The sequence below is a fragment of the Canis aureus genome, chromosome 4 (assembly GCF_053574225.1).
Source record: "Canis aureus isolate CA01 chromosome 4, VMU_Caureus_v.1.0, whole genome shotgun sequence".
Classification (NCBI taxonomy): domain Eukaryota; kingdom Metazoa; phylum Chordata; class Mammalia; order Carnivora; family Canidae; genus Canis; species Canis aureus.
The window spans coordinates 3,844,738-3,867,007 of record NC_135614.1 but is presented as its reverse complement, the minus strand read 5'-3'; the positions used below and the strand labels follow the sequence as shown (position 1 = coordinate 3,867,007).

Sequence of the window (22,270 nt, the reverse complement as noted above, 5' to 3'; positions counted from 1 at the left end):
ACAGCTGCCTCGTACTATATTTTTGAGGATAGTTTGGGGTTTAAATATTTAATTCTTTTTTTTTTTTTGTATCATTTTACCTCAGGTGGAGCACCCACAGAGATCGAAGAAGGCTGTATGGCACAAACTGTTATCCAAGCAGAGGAAAAGAGCAGTGGTAGCCTGTTTCCGGATGGCTCCTTTATACAACCTGCCAAGGTCAGAATTTTTTTGATGTCTGTAATAGATTTTTTTTTTTCCTGTACCAAGCAGTAGGAGTATAGCATCTATTGTAACCTAAATGCAATAGTTTGAGAGACAGATGGAAGAGAGGTCTTGGTTCTTCTGTGTTATACTTAAGTTTGTTTTGCTTTCTTGTATGTTCCCAGAGGATTGTGGTCTACATTGGGATTGTTAAGGACGTTTAAATACTGAGGAAGATCTGTTCATGTATGTAAGGCAGGGTTTGGTAATTAGGAAGGAACTCAGACTGCCTCAATTTGAATCCGGGTGTCTCAGCTGATGGCTGCATGACATTGGTAAAGTTTCTTACCTGACTATTCTAAATTCCTCATGTGTACCATTGATGAGATTTGCCTCATAGAGTTGTTGAGATTACTTAATGGGTTGAGGTATACAGAGTGCTTAGAACCAAACTTAAGAGTATTCATGTTAATTGTTTACTTTTTTTTTTTTTTTTTTTTTTTACTTCCCATCTTGGGGAGAAGAACTGACATGGAACTAGTTCATGGGAATCACATAAATGCATTTAATGGTCCCTCGACCTTCTCTTAGAGCTGACGTACCTTCTAATAGAGAAATATCCTGATACATTTGAGTCTGGCTCTGTGGGCAAGGTACCAGTTCAGCCTCCTTGAGGTTTTCCTAAGAATCTGTGCTCTTCCTGCTCAGAGCTTTGTATAAACGGCATCATTTCCACGTTCCCTGGTAGACAGGACACAGCTCAGCTGCATCTCTTTTGGAATGTCTCTGACCAAACCATGCACTTACACTCCTTGCAGGTGGAATGCTTCCTCCTCTGTTTCCAGGACACTTGTACAGACCTCTAGCTGTGGGTGCGTTCCTGTAGTGTCGGGCCTGTTTGTTTCTCTAATTCCGACTTTAAGATCCTTTAAAGTCGTGTTCAATTTTATATACATATATCCTCAGTACCTAGAACACTGACTTTCAGTACATGTTTGAATAAAGTGAGTCAGGAAGTGAAACAAAACAAAGCAAAGAAACTTTGCATGCTCTCCTTTTACTAAGATTGCTGGATTCCTTGCCATGGCACATTCACTGAGTATAAAAATACATTAATTTCCCCCTCTGCCTATCTGCTGCTTTTAAATTCTCTGATTCCGTTATGATGTCACCAGTTCCTTGATAAAAAAAAAATAACCTTGAATTTATAGTCCTTTTCCTTTTCTGTTCACTCCTATCCAGTCATTCTCCAAGTTCCTTCAGATTTTTGTTTTATCTGTTTCCTATCGCCACTCTTCCCTTTATGGCCACCTCTTCAGCTCCCTTGTTCATGCCTCCTCTAATCATGTTGATGGCAGCAGATTCCAAGCAAGTTTCCCCAGTGTCACAGAGTCTGCTGTTCTACTCTCTCTGACATAACCTTTTCAAAATTGTATCTCTTCTTGCAATGGTTCTCAAACCTGGTACTTTGAGGAAACACACACAAACTCGTTTCAGAAATACCCAAGCCTCAACCTGTTGAATCAGAATTTCTCTGCGTGCTTAGCAAGTGTATTGTGTAAAAGCAGCTCAGGTGATTCTGCTGTCCCGGGAAGGATGAGCCCATCTTTTGTCATGCGTGTTTCACACACAGGACTGTATGATGATTTCTAGCAGTTCCAGGTGCATTGTCAGCTCCTCTCATTGGTTTTCCAGACCCTTCATAAACCTGTCTGACCATATGTCTCATGACTCCACTAGTATGGTTAGGCTCAGCTTTCCATCCTATGATGGCACATCTCCTTTTAACACTTCTGATATTCCCTTAGGATGATTCCTTATGGATCATGACTTTCTTTTACCCTTTCTTATGATGGACTCTTACTCATATGTCTTATCAACTTCATGATGAGTTTATTGATTCTTTTAGTCTTCAGTGCACTTTTGTTTCACGGGCAACCATTTATCTTCAGCTTTCCAGGATTTAGTCTTTGGATACATTCTCCTATTAAGTTTACATAATACATTTTGTTTTGTAATCCTCCAGGCCTGTATCTAATGTTAACTCAAACACTGAATAATTCCTTTATTAACGCTTCTATATTGTTTATCCAGAGCCACTTTATGTCATAGTAGCTACCACTTAATGACCATCTATTTATCCAATGTGCTTTACATTGTTTATCTCATTTTAAGTTTCTCAAAACTGAAGTGCAAATGGAGTTATCCTAGTTTTATCAATGGAAAAAGTGAAACCTGATAAAGTTGATAATTTGGCCAGTGTTATGAAGCTTAGAAATGGTAGCGCCAGAATTTAAATAGAAGTCAGCATGTGAATTTAAGAAGCCTTGCCTTATTCATTATGATGTATTGCCTCTCCAATCATGAGTAGGATGTTTATTTTTTTTTTTTTTTTAGTGTACAGAGTGTCCAGTGATAAAGCACTACTGAATACCTTTCCAATTTATTTTTAAACATTCCTTGTTTGGAATTGTGCTTATCTTTTAGGCATCGGGCTGTCAATCTCTTTCTTCAGGGATATGAAAAGTCTTGGATTGAAACAGAAGAACACTACTTTGAAGATAAATTAATAGAAGATTTAGCAGTATGTTTTAATGGGGTTGTAAGATGAAGGAGGGTTTGGGCTTGGTGAATAACATTGATATTAGCACTTAAGTCATATAAGAGAAAATATCATTGCAGCATATTCATCCTAGAAAACTTATTCTTGATTGTTATTACATTCGGTGTTGAGGGAAAATTTTATCCTTATTTCAAAGAGATCTCTTCAACATCAAAGCAATTCAGAAATTAAGCTGAATGATAGAAGTTTATTAACCAAACTTGGATGCCATTATTGTTTTAAATTCTTCCTCAAAACACCTGTAAACACCTCAGAACCAGTATAGAGCTATAAAACCTTAACCATAATGAAGTTCTTCACCAAAAATAAGTAAAGGTTAACAGAAGCCAGTGAAAAGTAATGGGTTTTTAAAAACACACAGGACAGAGGATAATAGGCTGTTATGCAAGAACAGGAAGTCATGACAAATGTTGTAGTGGGCAAGTAGATTTTTGGTCCCACCATGTTGTGCTGGTAAGAATACTCCTGTACTAAGAGCCGAGTGCTCTGGGGAGCTGTTGTCTTAATCTTTCATAAGTCCTAGACCTCTTGAAATATCTGGTGAAAGCCATGGTCTCAGGAAAATTTACAAGCATATGGTCCAGTGGTATTTTGCAGATTAGTTGGAGGCCTCATGATTCCCAAGTTAAAGATCTCTTCTCTAAAAGTTTTTTTTTTTCCAACTCACAAGTTATCAAGGAATATTGGATAAACTGATATAATTCATGAAAGCTTGACTTATATTTTAAGTGAATTCGGTTTGTCTTTAGAACCGAAACAAGCCATAGAATATTAGATATCTTATAGAAATTTACCCAGTATCTACAATATTAAACCTTAAATCCAGGAAAAAAAAGACCATTTATGTAGAGAAAAGAATCAGTCTGAATGGGTAAGGCAATAGAGACATAAAAGTCATTAAACATTCAACAAACTGAAGATTAATTAATTCCACAGTCTGTAAAAATGCTTAATAATTTTCCTCATCTTAAAAGTTCTAAGAGTACAAACTTCTTCTTTTGAAGTTTAAAGTAACTAAAAATAAAAATGTGTGAGTCATTCAAGCATTAACTCATTTAGCATTCTTTATTTGTGTAGGCAAGGAAAATGTTTATTTGATAATCAGTTTTCATTGCTGTGTGAACTAAATGTTTATACTTGGAGTGACTTAGGATTTTATTGTAATTCCTTATAAATTGAGCCCACCCTAAAGCTGAAATCTCTGCCAAATACACCCTTGGTTGTGAATCTGCTTCTGAGAATAGCATTCAGAATTTTTAAATGATGTGAGTCATCCTTGCCCACAGTGTTTTTTGGTCCAATTATTAAATATCTTTTTTAAACTGCATAGTTTTGCATTGATTAGTGTAATACACACATGTGCATGCACAATGTCTATAAAACACACACGTGCATTCACGATGCCTCAAAGCACACACATGTGCATGCACGATACATCTAAAACACAAACACACACTTGCCAGATCAGGAAGAAGATGGCTTTCCTTTTAGGCATTGCTCCTGACCCTCAGCTGGAAAGTAGAAATCCAGCATTGCTCAGACTCCCTTGTGGCTAGTAGTTCTGGGCACAGGTACACTCGTGGGATGTTTGAAAGATGAAGGTGGCATGAAGACATTTCTTGCCACCCTAGGACCATGCCTGCTCATATTACTTCTGGGTTTGTATGCATGTTTCATCTAATGTGAAATTTTATGGATTTGGCTTTTTGTAGAAGCCTGGAGCCGACCCTCCAGAAGAAGAGGAAAGCACGAAGAGAGTTGATCCCCTCCATCAACTCATCCTTCTGTTTAGTCGAACAGCTTTAACAGAGAAATGGTATGGTTGGGAGTGTTCATGTGAGCATAGGAAGAACAGATAAAGAAACCCATGTCTGAATATCTTGTGTTTCACACATTCATGTTGCAGTTTCATCTTGTTTTTGTTAGGAGAGAGAATTTTCTGCAATAGGACCAGTCTGCCATACGTGTGTGGACCAATATTCGTTCCAGTTCAGGCTTTAATATCTACCAGTTTTATGTAACAACTTTGTCATTTGCTGTTGATCCTGAATCTAATGAAATGGTTTTTTTTCTTTATCACAAATGGCCTTTATAAAATAAAACAAGAGCCCAAAGCAAATTCCAGTATGAAAAAATGTGTGGAGGCCGATGGTGACCCAAAATTTCCTGAGTAGATTGTGTTTCCATTGTGCATTGGGTCTTAGGAAACCCGTAGAAGATGAGTAAGACGTCATCTCAACAGGAAGTTTCTTTGAGATCTATTTTAAAGGCATTTGCCATTTTCCATGTTTCTACAGTCTTATTTATATGAATTTACCAAAGCCACAAAGCAGAACCTCTGTGTAGTTAAATAAGCTATGCCCTCAGATGCCCAGTAACCAAATGGGCTCAGCATTTGCTCATAATAGGGAGTACTGCAGAGATTCTGTGGATGAAATCTTTCAGAGGTTAAAGAACATTTATCTGCCTCCCTGCTGTGCAAAAGGGAGCCTTTTGCCCTAGCTTCACACTCATTCCTGCAGAAACTGGAAAATAATTTAATGATCAGTCCTATCCACATGAATCTTTTGAGAGTCTAGACAAGTTCATTTGACCTCTATGCATGCCATAATAATGCACATTTCTCCCTCTTAGCAAATGTGATCCATCCTTCTCTCACAATGTCTCTCTCTTACTATTTCCTAACTAACAAAATCATCTCATCCCTAAGCATAGAGCAACTATGTCTGGCATTGTCAGGTAATGAGGTATTTTCATAAATGATTTTTTCTGATGGCTGAACCTTAAGACTGCTAAAATAATTTTGCAAATATGTATTTTTGGATGGAAACCTTTCTTCATGAATTAATGGTTTCCATACTTAAGAAGAAGATATTAAACATATTTCTTAATTTTTAAGAATCACAATGACTATTGTATTTTTAACAGTGTAGTAGCATAATAACTTGGGGAATCTTTCCATCAAATGTCAAATATCACTTCTGTCAAAAGCCCCTACCTCATTTAAACTTGCTTGTTTCAGCTTTTGTAATCTCAAGAGAATTAAAGTTATTACATTTGTGTGTTAAATCAATAGACCATTTATTTTGTGAGACTTGAAGGCCTCTTCTGGAAGGTAAGATGGGTCAGCTATTTTGGTCTGAGATCTTTGCTGTCTGATGCTACTATACTTTTGAATAATGACTTTGCCTATGTTTTCTGTTTATTTCATTTTAAAAAGGCATACTGTTTGAGAAATAAATGTTATTTTATACAGTGATGGCAGTTTTGCATATGACTAGTCTCCTACTCCTACTTAAAAATTCATGTTTTCTTGTTTTGCATAGCAAACTGGAAGAAGACTTTTTATATATGGCTTATGCAGATATTATGGCAAAGGTAAGTAAGTATATCTTTATTTTAATGTTTAACTTTAAAAAGGAAAATCATGTTTTTTAAGCAGGCCCCACTCCTAGTATAGAGCCCACTGTGGTGTTTGAGCTCATGACCCTGAGATCAAAACCCAAATTGAGATCAAGAGTCAGACACTTAACCAACCGAGCCACCCAGGCCCCTAGTAAGTGTTAATATATGTCATCGTTTCTCTAATAAGAGTCAGGCCATAATCCAAGGCCAAAATATTTTTATTTTATTTTAATTTTTTAAAAAAGATTTATTTATTCATGAGAGACAGAAAGAGGCAGAGACCCAGGCAGAGGGAGAAACAGGCTCCTCACAGGGAGCCCAATGCAGGACTCAATCCCAGGACCCCGGGATCACGACCTGAGCCAAAGGCATTTGCCTTTGGTATTTACTCAACCACGGAGCCACCCAGGCACCCCCAAGGCCAAAATATTGTTAAAGTTCAGCTCTGTCATTCAGGGCTAACTAGTTCTTTACATTTATGCTAGCCACAAACTTGATAATTGTGCTTTCCCTGTGTTTATTTCATTTGCTAATTTTGATGATTGATACCCAACTTTTTAGCAAGTAGTCTCTGGAGGTTGCCTTTCTTCATTTTGAAAATCATCTTCCCAGAAGCTAGTGCAGTCATTGAAGAAAACAGTATGTAGGCTCCTCAAAAAGTTAAACATAGAACTACCCTATTAACCAGTAATTGCGCTACTGGGTATATACCCCACAAAATACAAACATACTATTTCAGAGGGATACCTACACCCTTATGTTGAGAGCAGCATTATTTACAGTAGTCAAACTACTGGTTAACCAGTATAAGTATGGAAACAGTCCAAGTCTATCAATAGATGAATGGATAAAGAAGATATATATATATGCACACACACACATATGCATACACACAACGGAATATTACTCAGCCTAAAAACAATGAAATCTTGCCATCTGTAACAACAGGGATTAGCTAAAGGGTATAATGCTAGGTGAAATAAATCAGAGAAAGACATATACTATATGATTTCATTCATGTGTAGAATTTAAGAAACAAAACAAGCAAAGGAAAAAAGAGGACAAACCAAGAAACAGACTCGTAGCTATAGAGAAGGCACTGATGGTCACCAGAGAGGAAGGGGTGAGGGATGGGTAAGACAGGTAATAGGAATGAAAGAGTACACTTATCAGATGAAAAAAATAATAAAAAATAATAAACAGATGAGTATTAGTTAAGTCAGCATTATGAAATACAAATATAGATTCACTTTACTGGCACTTCCACTAAAAATCACGCATGTGGCTGCATGGAATAGTTGAAAGAGAGGCCTAATTTTTTTAAAGTACTCTGAATTTGTCTATTTTTTTGCAGAAAATAGTATTTTTTTAGGCTTTGCATTTACATGCATTATGGTCATCATTGCCTTCAATTTTTAACTACATGGTTAACCAGTATAAGTATTTTTAGATGTGTTCATAGGTATAGACCAAAATTTGAGTTAAAGAATTAGTTCTTTGGGGGAATGTTTTGGGGGGACAACTGCAATGACCACAAAGTCCTTAAATTAAATATGAACACACAAAGAGAGAATTTCTAAAGTGGGCCAAATAAAGACTTTGGAATTATCTTAAGTTTTCTTAATTCGAATGCTTATTTGCTATTCATATTTGATTTCCCCACTGCAGCCTCTCTTCCTCTCTCTCTCTCCCTTGCCCCCTGCCCTGCTCAAATTTTAAAATCATTTAAAAAAATAAAAAATAATAAAATAAGTAAAATAAATAAAAATCACTTCTCTTTGGTGGTAAATTCTGAAGTAAACAGCTGATGAGTAGCTCTGCACTTCTCTATTATTATATCATCTGCTCTGAATCCTTTATTTACTGTTGCTCATTCTCCTTGCTTTAGCTATATCTTGAAAAAAATCATCTTGAATCTTCGTATATTTTAAGCCATACTTTATTTTGAACCTGAGATTAATATTCTTTTTTTTTTTCCTATCCATCTTTCAACTCTGCTTATTCTTGGACAACTCTACTTGTATCATGTATGCCACTGCTTTAAAAACTTACCAGAGAATTTCCAGTGCATTCACATTGACTGGCTGTTGCCACTGCTTTTGCCATCATCGTGGCCCCTCATTCTTGATTCCCAGAATGCCTCTTTATAATCCATTATCTCTCCTCAACAGTCTGAAGCTATTTCATCTTAATGGGATGTTTCTACCAATATGAAGAAGATAACCATGTGGAAGTATCTAGAATGATGCTATCATAAGTTAAACACTCAACAGTTTCTACTATTTTGAGTTTCTGACTGAGGAAATCTTTTTCCTCCTTCTTCTCTTACTTATTAAAATATTTAGGGTACAGATTAAGTTATGCCTATTGTTCTATCCTTTATTGGTTAAAATTATCAAATGCTAGGGTCACTTTCTTAGGAGATTTCTGTCCCTTCTAACTCATCCATTAGTTTTTAGATTTAAATGCATAGTAAAAGCTTCTGGTTTTGCTTCCTCTACATTCTGAGGAGTACCATAGTCAGAAAGGCAACTTAAAAATGTGTGAAATATACTTGTTTTGCAGAAAGAAAATTCCAGCAGATGCTGGCAAAGTGAAGTGCCCTATTTACTGCTGATGGATTTCTCATCACCAATTTTGAGTTTTGATCTGGACCCCTGAATGGTCTGAAGTACCCTCTAATTTAATTTTTTCTTTTGTTTTCTCTTCTAAATTGTCTTATTCCAGGAGCACCTGGGTGCTTAGTTAAGCATCTGCCTTCAGCTCAGGTCATGATCCCAGGGTCCTGGGGTTCAGCCCCACATCAGGCTCCCTGCTCAGCTCAGCGGGGAAACTGCTTCTCCCTCTGCTCCTCCCCTTTCTTGTGCTCTCTCTTTCCTCTCTCTCTCTCTCTCTCCCTGTCAAATAAATAAATAAAATCTTTGCAAAATAATTCTCTTACTCCATGCTTCTGCCTCTTTGTGTATGGATTTTACTCACTTTTTCCCTCCTGGCATATGGTGTAACTCCTCCATGCCTACAATTTGTCATTTTGATGTAGAAAGCTAAATCCTGTGCTTCTAGGCCATCTACTAAAACTGCCTGTTTATTTACCATATATACTACATGGATGCAGTTTGCTGGTGAGAAACTTATCTCCTATACCTATAAATCCTTCTTCTTCCCAGTACATTAAAAAAATGCAGATCTGCTCTGGTTTTCTTGTGGCCCCATTGTATCCTCAACATATCCAATCAGTAGAAATTCAAAGTAGTTTATAGGCTGATGAATCTTGTCAGATATATACTCCAAATTGATTTAGGCTTAATAGCTTCTAAAAATCACAAATTTTAACCTCGTTAGAAGCAAATATCACTAAATTTTCATAATTTTAAAAATAGTTTATTTCAAAATAAATATTTATATTATATTATATTTATTATTATTAAATAAAAAAATAAAAATAACTCTAAAAAATATTTCTCAACTAGAGCTCTCACTCTCTAAAGGAATTCCAAAAGCAAGCATATGATATAAAATTTATAGATTAAAGCATGTCATTATAACCCAAAATGACAATTTTTCTGAATGTATTCTTCATCTCAAAACTTGTTTCTCTATTTCTGAAGATAGTGAAATTGACATAGAAGATCTTTTGAGGAAATTTAAAACTTTGCATTTTTAAAAAACTTCACATCCTTAAAAGACATTTTATATTAGTGTTCTAATTTGTTTAAAAAATAAACATGATTATTACCTGATAAAACCTCAGTGCTTCACTTCTAATTCCTAATGTAGAGGAGGGAAACAGTACATAGGTAATCTTCGTGGGCAGATAAGCTAAAATTCCTCTGTATTTAATATTAGTTGGACAATATTTATGGAGGACCACAGATTTGCCTATCAGATATGTTTTGCTCAAGTTTTCATGGGTTCTTTTTTTAAATTCCTGGTGAGGGCTGCCTGGGTGGCTCAGTTGGTTAAGCATCTGCCTTCAGCTCAGGTCATGATCTCAGAGTCCTGGGATCCTAGCCCAGCATCCAACTCCCTGCTCAGCGAGGAGCCTGCTTCTCTTTCTTTCTTTGCCTGCTGCTCCCCTGCTTGTGTTCACTTGCTGTCTCTATCAAGTAAATAAATAAAATATTTTAAAATTAGATTAAATTAAAATAAAATTCCTTGTTAACTGATGGCGTGGGAGCCAGGTGACATTAGCACATAGCAGAAAATTTCCTATACTGCTGAGTAAATGATTAACACCTTTGTTTCTCTGGGGAAACATGCTATGGAACACCTTTTCTAAACAGCAAAATCATTACAGGTCTGTGTCCCCTTTATTATCTCCTTCACAAACCATATTGTCAGTCTTATTACTCTAAAGTGGAAAGGGTGATAGTATTTGTTGAATGAACAAAAGAACGGGAAAGACCTAGAATTTATCACTGTGCAGGTAGAAGAATCGTATTTTGTGTTCTCCCTCCCATCCCCACTTCATCTCCATACTCAAAGTATTGGGAAATATTGAATTGAAACTATTTTTTTTCTGATTTTTCACTTATATTTAATGACTTGTCACCATTCACTTCACTGATATACAGAGCACTTGCAGACCAGAAGAAATCCTTAAGAGTGTTGGGACAATCTAATTTTGACAAACTGTAGCTTTTTTCCTACCACAGAATGACTAGCTTCCTTTGGTCAACATGATACTTTTTATTCCCAACCATAATAGCAGTTGAGATTTATTAAATGCTTATGATTTTTCAGGCACCTGCTCCTATGTGGCAAACAATTTGTATCTATTAATTCGTATAATCCTCTCAAGAGCCCTGGTCCTCTTTTTCTTATTTCCTTCTACCTTACATATGAGGAAAGGGAGACCCAGAGAGGTAAAGAAACTTGCCTTAAGCTGAATAGCCAATAACTGGCAGCATCAGGACTCAAAGCAGGTACTCTGTGTCGTCAGGCTGTGTTCCCAATCACCACACCACTATTCTTCCTTAAATTTAGCAAGCAAAAATTTTACCTGGGGGAATTAGATAAGAATATAGGCATGGAGTGTGCCTTTATCATTTCTGGGAAAATAACTCAAAATAATGGATTAGTCAGTTTACTTATTTTTCCATAAAAGAATAATATTAGTAGCAGTTAGAATTTCATTTTCCCCCTTTGGGCCAATTACAATAAAAAATGAGCTTAAAGGATTACAAGATTCACTTTTAAACAGTGGACAGCTTTCTGTTTATTTTAATTCACAGTTATTGCAGGTATCTATATTTGTGCGTTGTAATGGCAGCATAAAATAAGAAAAAACAATGATCTTGTCTTTAAGGCTTACAGTTTGGTTTGAACATGGCAAATAAATGCATGATTAAGAGGTACACATAGTATGGTAGGGATCTCATCAATATCTCCAGGCTACGCATAAAATTGGCAGTTTAGTACTTTGATTTTGTAAAAGCACAGTATAACTTTCTTTTAGGTCCTGGGTTCATTGATCATGACATCTATGTTTACTGTATCTAATACATCTATTTAAACAATGTCAGTGATAACTTCATACAAATGATTCAGTATTCCATGCTACATTCTTTTGTACTTTCTGCCTCAATGTATTCTAATCCTCCTGGCCTTTTTTTTTTTTTTTTTTTTTTTTTTTTAATGTTTTCCATGTCTTAGAGTTGTCATGATGAGGAAGATGATGATGGTGAAGAAGAAGTGAAGAGTTTTGAAGTAAGATGGATCTTTCTAGATTTGTCTTCAATTCTACTTTGGAACATTGTTTCATAGCTTATAACTGACATTTATGTTTCTTGCTTCATGGCTTATTGCAGCTTATTGTGTCAAGGAACTGCATGTCAGAAGCTGGATGGACAAATCTGAGTCCTAACATTTGCTGAAGTTAAGACCAAGGAACATAGAATAATGAAATAATCAAAACCCATATGTTCAGAATGAGTGTCCCTGAGAACTCTCAGAGATGAGATTGCTTCAAACTGTTCTCATCTCAGTGAATATCGTGATCTGAAATTTCCAATAGACATATGAGGAAAATATTTATTGAAGAGCAACATGATATCCAGTTTTTAATTAAACCCTTGGTTTGTGATTTTCTTCTGAATGGAAGAAGTCTTAAAGATTTGGCCTCTTTTGACTTCAACCCAATTAGGTCACTCATTCCCTGTACATATGTAGATGGTGGCACACAATGCCATTTGCTTGCATGAGGTAGGAGTGCATATATTCCTAGGACTATGTTCTATTTTAAGATAATTTTCTCAGATGTTCTCAGCTTTTAACTATTCCAGAAAATTAGAAATACTGCTCAGTGTTAATTAGCTAGAAGGAAAGTAAATATTATTTGCCCCATTTGTTTAGACTTTACTTTTGCTTTCTATGAAGAAAAGAGTTGTTGCTAACTACCCCTTCTCTCCGTTTCTTTTTTTTCTCTTTTTTTTTTTTTAGAATTTTCAGAAAGAAATGAAGTGGAAAAATAGATTACATTATTATTATTGTTATTTTGTATTACATATCTGGATTTTTGAGCTAGAAGTCTGGAAATATATTAGCAATCATTTCTTAATTACAGTGGTCCCACCAAAAGGTACAGGTTGATGGGTGGACGTAGAGTAGTGCCCCTTCCAGGAATAATTTGGTATGGCATCTCTGCAGCATTGAAGTCAATGTGTAGAAAGTACAGAAGCCAATCTGAGAACCATCCATGACTATTGCTGAGAAAAATGCCATAAGATTAATTTCCTGTATGACACTATAATCTTTTCTAATGTGTGTGTCCTATTCTTAAATCCATCTTTATTGATAAGAAATAGAAGTAAATTAGAATGAGCTCTGAGCAGCAAATAATACTGTTTTTTTCTGAAGTGCACACCATTTATGGTCTATCAGTTGTCTTCCGAGCAATTGTTTATTGCTATTTTGCTTCTTGTCCTCATCCTTCCTTAAGGTCACAGGATCCCAACGCAGCAAGGTAAAACTATATATATGTGTGTATTTGTCTGGGTCTGAGTTTCGGTTTCTTGTGACATTTACCTTTGTTAGACCCAACATCTTGGATTCTTTTGTAATAAAAGGTCTTGCGATCTCTCTACAAGTTGGTTGCTCCCATGCAATTGGTCTCTTTGGTACGCCTTCCGTGACATGGGTTTATTCTTCTTGGAGTGTAAATGACTCATAATTTGAAATTTTATCCTACATGTGAACTCTGAGCTCATGCTGTGCTAGGTAAAAAGGGCCAGCCCTACAGCTGTTTAACTTTTAGCTAGCGACCTTTCGGGATAACATTCTGGCCTCATCCCCCCTTGTTGCTTATTTAATATGAGTCTTGTTACTCAGAAAAAGACATGATAAATGGCATCGCTGGTGATATTGGAAAGAAGTCTGCTTTCCCGTTGTGCTAGGAATCTCTCCAGTTAATAATTCGAAAGGATGTTCCATGGTGTTAATGTTGATTTCAGCATTTCATCATAGGGACAAAATGGTGATTATTTACATCTCTTAGTATTTGAAATAGCCAAGCGCTTGGAACATTTACTGAGAAAAAACATTTTGATCTAGCATAACAAAAATTTTTCTTTGATATGAACCTTGTTAAGCTCACATTTTATTTTCATGAGACTAATTCATAGGAAAATTGATCAGAACATCCCAGGGAAAAAAATCCATTATGGCTTTAGTTTAAAAAAAATAAGCTGTTAAAATTAATTTAGAATGTCATGAAGAAATCTCTTTAGAAGAAACAAATGATAATATTTTAACTCACTGTTATATTTGGAGGAATATATCAGTATAATCATTATAAATTTAAAAATTTGAATTCATATAGCTATCAGATATAGCTCTAGTTGGATGGCTATAATAGTTAATGGCATATAATAGACAAAACAGTAATATATTCTGAGCTTAAATAGTAGGAAATAATGAGTGTGATACTCACTTGGAATTTATGCTTTCATCACTACTTACCTCAAGTAGAATTCTTGTGGCTTGAAAACATGAAGGGACCTCCTAACAATAACCAAAGATTTGCTGTCCTAGCACCAAAATTCATGCCTCAAGAGGGATAAGGTAGGTAAGGAAGGTCAGGATCAGAATGTATTGCTGATTAAGAAAACCATCTCCCTCTGAAAGAGGAACGCAGTGTCCAGGGGATCTAAAAGCAAATCCAGTAAATAGGGTCAAGTTTGATGACATTAGAGAAGTTCCCAATTCAGAAAAGAAGTCTAGGAGTGGCTGGTGGAATCAGCTTTTAGAGTCTAGTATTTGGGTCAGACTGAAGACAAAATCAGGTGAGGATATGGAACCAGGCTACATGCCCTGGATTTAGGAAGATGGGCAAGACATTCACACAGTGATGAAGCCTGACAATTATTCACAGGAAAGAGACTATAAACCAGCAAGTATAACTGTCTCTCCATGAAACAGGATTTTAAAGTTGCTTATGGTTGCCCCTCACTCATAAGCATAACACCATTTGGAAATTTTTACTTCTTAACCAGATATTTATAAATTTATAATTTATAGTCCCCATGTGATTTGGGACTATAAATTGCTATGTATGCCTAATTTTTATGGCATGCTACTTTTCACGAATTATGTCTTCTGTGGTTAAGCAATAGGAACTCTTATCAAGTTGAGAAACAGAGATGTACAGGTACTTACCTATGAAGATAGGTATCTTATCTGAGGTTGACTCTGTGGTACCAACAATACTACTGAAAATTTGACCAGACAACTGGATTAGTACTTTCTCCTTATAGATTTAGTAATCTACCAGATTTTTATATTGCAGTATCTGCTTGTTTCACACCATTTAGAGATAGTCTAATAGTGGAATTCTTCATCTCAGTTATAATAAATCTAAAAGGTTATCTGGCAGTTTCAGTAATTCTTAAATTATGTTAAGTAAATTTTGGAATAACAAAGTGTGGAATAATTGAATTTTATTCTCATAACTGTTAAAAGTTGCTGTACTTTCTACTGAAATTCTTTATCTGTAAGTATTCCATGAAAATATGGAGAAGAGGGGATCCCTGGGTGGCTCAGTGGTTTGGCGCCTGCCTTTGGCCCAGGGCACGATCTTGGAGTCCGGGTATCAAGTCCCACGTGGGGCTCCCGGCATGGAGCCTGCTTCTCCCTCCTTCTGTGTCTCTGCCTCTCTCTCTCTCACTGTGTGTCTATCATAAATAAATAAATCTTTAAAAAAAAAACAAGAAAAAGAAAATATGGAGAAGAAAGTAGGCATTTTTTAAAAAGGGCATTATAATTTATTTCCATGAGGAATAAAACAAAACTTAAGAAACATGAAATGCAGGGAGTGGTGGCTGAAATGCTGGGTATTTGCCAGATCTTTTCTTATTCCATTACATGTATATTTTACTGAGATGGTTCTGATAAAACTTGCGTGATTTAACTTGGTACTTAATTCCCTGCTTCACCAATAATTTATATAAATATTCTCTTCCTATATTTATTTACAAATCTTCTTGCTTAGTTAGTTAAGTATAATATATAACTCTTTTAGATTTGGGGCTACTTCAATACTAAAACTACAGAAAAGGAGGGTTAAATCTTATAAAGAGGCCAGGAGTAACCGAAAGGGAAGAAATATTTTAGCTATTACTCAAAATCTTCATTACTATAGTTGAATGCTTTGTTTAGCTTTGATTTTTTTATAAGCCAAGTGCAAATAAAAATAACAAATTAATAATGTTGCAAGTCAAATAATTTCATTTTTATAAGCATGGTGGGTTTTTCTCACCTAGATTCACAAAGAGCTTTGGTATCAGAATAATTATATTTTTAAACTATTACTTTGTAAAATATACAGAAATATTCTGCAGATGGTTGCTTCTTCTCTAATGCTATTCTCTAAAATCTGAATGTGTGGCATTAAATATGCTAATTCAGTGAAAACATTTCTGTGGAATATACTATACTATAGTATAGATTTATCACTTAATAAAAACCCAGATTAGTGATGGTGGAGCTTAAGTAAGCCAGAGGAATGAAGCATTGACTTGCCTTCTAGACCATCTTTCTCAAATATTAGGGAAGTTGCATCATCCTTTGGCAAATCACCAATTTCTAATTCACAGATAAATTCTCTGCTGACTCCCTGAGGTCCTCTTATTCTCTACTGTTGATTAAAGAAAATAGCTTGTGTCTTAAATACTAATTATGCCTGTGGCAACTGGTCATTCTATAATAAAAAGCTTAAGAGAATAACTTATATTCTTTCTCAGATGGGCCTTACACATAACTAAAATGACATCATACCTGCTAAAGTATTCAGATACCCAGTTCATATTCCAAAATATGCATTACCAAGTGTGGAAGAATCAACTGCAGCCCAAATGTCTTAAGGTCTAATGTTATATATCTCTGTCTACAGATAAAATCACCTCTGTCTGGCCTCTCCAGTGGCCTAACTTTGAATAGAATTTTACTCCTTGGCAATCCTGCAAGAATGAATTGGCTGTAAAACGTACCCTCTCCAACAGCTATATAATTCAATCTTTGAATGAGTTTGTTTAGTCTTGTTCATGGGAACAAAGCAATTTAAATTAGAAGGGCTTCCAGAATCTTACCAAAAATTTATATGTATATATATATATATATATATATATATATATATATATATATATATATAAATTCAAAGATACAACTATGGATATAGAACATTCAAATAATGGTTCCTTTTATCAGGTAAAAATAGTTCTTTTGTTTCTACTACAGAAGCACTGTGGTATCCAAAATGCAGATTAAAGTGTTGAGTTGCTTGTTGTACTATTGAATCATAGAGGGGAAGGAGAAGACATTTTGATGGCCACTGTTCTCATACCTCTTGCTGCAGTTGGCTAATTGCATTGTCATATACCAAAATTATTGATCTCAAGTAATACCCTCATGTCTTAGCCCAGGTTCCTTAGAAAACAGAGCAAAGAGATTCTGTGCCACCACTTTATTGGGGTTGTGGGCTGATGTAATCCCAGGGAAGTAAGAGTGAGGGGGAAGAAAGAACAGATTATCTAAGGAAGGAGGGAGAGCAAATACAAGTTAGGACATTCTTAAGCTGCCCACGGCTATTCAACAGTCATGCCGTCTTTCCATGCACCTCCTGGGGAAGCCAAAGCCAGCCAGCCGAGTGTTCAGGCACTGCAATCCCTCTATATACATGGATTGGGGCCTCCTTAGTGGGTGGTAAGAATGGTAGGAGCCAGCTTTTATAACCATAGTAATGGCACAAGCCATTTCTAGGGCCTGCTCTATCTCAGAAGCAAGGCAAGTTGCCAAGTCTTGGAGAGAAGGGATATAGGGATGGGATGGAGTACTGGTCCTGGCATGAAGAAAAGTCCCAGAAAGCACAGTCCTCTATGTTTTGTATGGTAATGCATGCATATTGAGTGTGTGGACCTAAATAGCAAACGGTATAGAACATATATTTAAACATATATTTAAACAACATTTTTGATGCACACAATAGTTTGACAGCATGTGCTGTTATTTAAAAAAATAATCCCAGTTGAGGTTTATGCTTGACTGTGTTATATATACCAGATGGGATATAGCAGAATCACTCAAAGTATAGACATTTAAACAAACCACCTGCATTTGACAGCTCCACTACTTACCTGGGTGATTTTAAGCATCAATTTTCCTATCTATAAAATGGGGCTGATTATAGTATCTATTTCATGGTATTGTGGTGAGGATTAAATAAATAAATAATAATATTTAATAAATATTAAATCACATAACAAGCTCTTTAGGGATTTACTGTTATTATTACTTTTTTGTTATTCTTCTTATTATTTTTTTTGTTATTATTATTTTTAATCAACTTTACCTTCCTACTAAAATCAAGCCAGGGAAGGCTTTAGAAAAACTTTCACAGGATGGCTGGTGAACACAGAACTATACAGGACAGGAGACCTGGGATCTCACTCAGTGGCTGACCAGGTCACCTTGAATAGATCACATTTAAATTACTCAGCTTTTTCTTCTTTGAATTAAAAGCTTTGAACTAGATGTTCTCAGGGGTCATACTCATCTTTAAAAGTGTCTAATTTGCTCTTCAAGAGTAAGTTCTTTTCATTTTTCAGGACAATTTCATAATGTTTCTAAATGCATTAATATTGATAGAAGCATGCAAATTTTTGGTAATTTTTCTTCTAATCTTTTGTGTAGGAGTGAAAAAGAAAATAAACGTCATCTTTTTTTTTTTAGAATAGGAATGTCACAATATTGTTTTACAGACAATAGCCTAGCTTCTGTACATGTGTATGTATCTCTGCTTTTTCCTAGGAAAATAGTTTGGTGTTTAAAGTATCACACAATTATATATGATCCAGTTAGATAAAGAAGGAAAAAGTGTTGAGGGATGAGAGGGGTTCAGGGACACAAAGAATGAGGTTAATCCAGAAACCGATGCCTTAAAACCTTGCTAATTAGCTAGTTTGTCAGCACTGCTAATTCCAAGCTTTCTAGGAGTGAGCATCAAATCACCTAGACTTCACAGTTTACTATATCAATAAAATAAACACAGTCTTCTTGTTGGGGAGAAACAAAAATTCTTGAGGATCTCTGTGAAGGGGACAATATGTGATATGATTTACAGCAATTCAGTATAAGTAATAATTTGAGAATTTATACAATAAAGTCCAGATGTCCAAGTGACATCTGAAAATGGCTGAGCATAGGATAAGTACCAAGAGTCTGGAAGAATGAAAGGACAATGTATCCTTAAGACAGTCCCCAGAGGGCAGCCCTGGTGGCACAGTGGTTTAGCACCACCTGCAGCCTGGGGTGTGATCCTGGAGACCCAGGATCGAGTCCCACATCGGGCTCCCTGCATGGAGCCTGCTTCTCCCTCTGCCTGTGTCTCTGCCTCTCTCTCGCTCTCTCTGAATGAAGAAATAAATAAATCTTTAAAAAAAAAAAAAAAGACAGTCCCCAGAAAAATCCGTCTCTTAGCTGAAGAGGAAATATTTGGCAGGGAATTCGAGACTGTGTTGAGTACTTATAGAGTGCATGCAGCTGTTTCTAAAGGGTTGGCCTAGGGTAGGATCAGTAACCATTTGTGAAAACTTAGAATTATAAACACTAAAACAACCAGAAGAAGTGAGAAAACTCAAAATCCAAATGATAACTTGTCATGATCTACTCTTTAATAAAATTTATTCTAACTTCTCTTTTTCCTCAAATTATTCCAACACTTGGGCACCTTCATGATCCAGCCGTACCCTCATATTATCAGAGGTCATCAGTCACCCTACTGTGATTTTCCTTTTTGTATTCAAGGCAGTATTCAGTACTTTTAAGGTTTAAACAAACAAATAGGTAAATGAAGCCTGTTGTGAACCAATTTTGTGCTGGGGACAAACCACATTCCCTCTAATGATAACTCAGTGTAACTTTGCTAATCTGATACCTTCTGATTTTATAGTTGCTCATTTCCCCCTCTATTTTATAGTTTGGGAACTTTTTGTGATGTAGTATAAATTTTGTCAACAGGATCCTGAGGTAGAGAATTATTTCAATGCAGCTAGGTTTTACTATTTTAGCATGTACCCCAATTAGTTCAAAATATCCTGAATCAAAGGGGAACAATATTTCAACAAGTGTGAAAGTATAAACGATGAAGTAAGCCATAAGCACATGACACAACACATTTAAACTTCAGAGCCTTCAACACATTAACTGAGATACATTTTTCTGCTTTAGTGTTTTTGTCCTCTCTGATCATCTATTAGTGAAACTTTGGCATTTAAACAAAGTTTGCTTTGGGTAAAAATGTAATTTTTTTTCTTTTTTTTTTCTTTTTTCTTTTTCTTTCTTTCTTTCTTTTCTTTTTTTTTTTGCATTAAAGAGAGAACATTAGAACTATCCCCATCCTATTGAAAAATATAATTCTGGAAGATTTTTGTACTATTCAGAATTCAGCAACAAAGACAATGGGTGATAGAGGTACAGACAATAAAGTAAATGAGCTAAAAACCACAATTTGAGAATTATTATTGCATGTGTAAAATTCTCGACCTCTTAGACCCTGTACCGAAAACAAACCAGATGTTTCACATTTCACTAGTGTTGTAGTTCATCAGTTGGAAAGATAACATCTGTCATTTCAGGTTAATTTTATGTATTACTTGATATCACATGATTTAGTTCTGTTATTCATTCATCACATATTCTTGAACACCTATTACATGCAGGGAACTTTATTGGATCTATAGTATATGTATACTTCTATTGTGGTTAAAACAAGCAAACAAAACCTCTGAGGCCCCTGTCGTAATGGAGACTTACTTATAGGAAACCCCATATGCATTCATTTAATTTTTTAAAAGCTAAACTTAAAATTCATAAATTTGAGAGACCATCCCCTTTTAAACAAAGTTATAATCTTAAGTGGTCTCCCAGCATTGCTAGTCAATTTTTTATGAATGTGGCCAACCTACAATTTCAGAAACTAGAATGCCAAACAAAATTAGTTGAAATGGACAATGTGACTGACTATTAGCGTATATTTCTGATTTCCCTTAGTCCGAACTGGCCAGTTTGTGTGTTATAAACCACATTATTAGCACCATTTCACTGCTATCCGCTTTTGTCCTCAGTTATCCAATCAAATGTCCTATATTTCCATCTTTTTATCCTTATAATGTTGAGATTCAACATCCCCTTCTAGGTTATGTCTACATTTAAGATGCTAAATAAGAGGAATATTTAAGATTGACTTATTGCAAAATTATGGGAAATATTTTTAAAAAAGAGTTCAGCTGCTGGAAATTTCTATTCACTTAAAGAAAGCTAGCTTCCACATGCAGGTGAAAAGGAAAACATTATGAAAACTTTTTCAGCAGTCGCCAAAGGCTTGCAAATGCAAAGAAAAAAAGCCAAGCTCATGTGGCATTGGACACAGACTTGAGCTGTGGTTGCATGTGCTTCCCCAAATGCCCACATAACTGAGGAGGGTCCATCAGAAACCATGTGTACGAGTTTTGCTGTCAAAAGCCTGTGCTGGCTTAAAATATCATTCATCTCCATTGTAGGGATAAGCTATCTTCTCCACTGAAAAGTGAGGGGCAGTTGTATTTTTTTATTTCAATATTTTTTCTCATATAAGACAAATTGCTGAAGAGCAGATTGCTGAATTGATTTTTTTTCCTTCAGGCCTTTCTACTTTTCCCCCATTAGATGCTAAGAGTGAGGCACTCCAGAGGAAAAAAAAAAAAAAAAAAAGAATATTAGCAATTTTATTACCAAGTTCAGTTATACTAAGAGCAGTCATGATGTTTAATGCTTCCCATTCAATGCCTTCAGTTTGATCATGGGGTCTGATTTACTACTGCCATCGACCTTGAGAAGACTCATAACAATCTTATTAGGAAAACAGCTGATAATTTCTGGTTACTCCTGGCAATCAGAACTTTTTGCTTATAAGGAAATTGCAATTGGGGAGTTCCTCCGCCTACCCCAACTTTCTTTTGTAACCTTAGAATGATTTAAAGACTGGACTTCAAGTAGAAGGTATAATGTTTATTTAAGACCCTTCGGGAATTTAGGCAGAATTTGGGATGGGAAAAAGATGTTTTAAAAAGGAACTTTGAAGGTGCTATTTCCCCGAGTAAAATACTTTAAAAATATCTTATCTTCAATTTTCTTAGAAAAGCTAATCTGCAGTAAATTTGAAATAAAAGAATTTTCTTTCTTTCCACCTAATCCATTATTTTATTGTCTGAAAACTTTCTGGTTTAGCTTTCAAAGGTTTTATTTTATTATGCTGTGATAAAATCCGTAATGGTGAGATTGAATTACATGCCCAGAAGCACTTCTCAAAGGACAGAGTAACTGGAAAGAAATAATATTAAATATCTTCTGAAGAGAAAACTTCCAACTCGGTCTGACAAAGAAAAAATTCAAGCGAGAGGTCAACCTGATTCCTCTTTGTGAAGTGTGGGCTTTCTGCTTCTAGATCAGTGTACCTTTTTTAGCTCAGGGTTTTTCAGATGAATCTCATCATCTCCCCTGAAGTATTTAATAATATTGAAATTTAGATAC

The 22,270-nt window shown here is 35.6% G+C and overlaps 1 protein-coding gene across 4 annotated transcripts in view; it reads left to right on the top strand.

Annotated features, from left to right (window-relative positions):
- RYR2 (ryanodine receptor 2) overlaps window positions 1-22,270 on the top strand; it is a 727,449-nt gene that overhangs the window by 630,485 nt on the left and 74,694 nt on the right. The window contains exons 75-80 of one of the 4 annotated variants that reach the window (XM_077894378.1): window positions 86-198; window positions 2,671-2,767; window positions 4,519-4,622; window positions 6,133-6,184; window positions 11,867-11,920; window positions 13,152-13,175. In XM_077894378.1, coding sequence (XP_077750504.1) covers window positions 86-198; window positions 2,671-2,767; window positions 4,519-4,622; window positions 6,133-6,184; window positions 11,867-11,920; window positions 13,152-13,175 — 444 coding nt within the window. The remainder of the gene's footprint in view (window positions 1-85; window positions 199-2,670; window positions 2,768-4,518; window positions 4,623-6,132; window positions 6,185-11,866; window positions 11,921-13,151; window positions 13,176-22,270) is intronic. The other 3 variants (XM_077894376.1, XM_077894379.1, XM_077894377.1) reach the window with 3 other exon arrangements.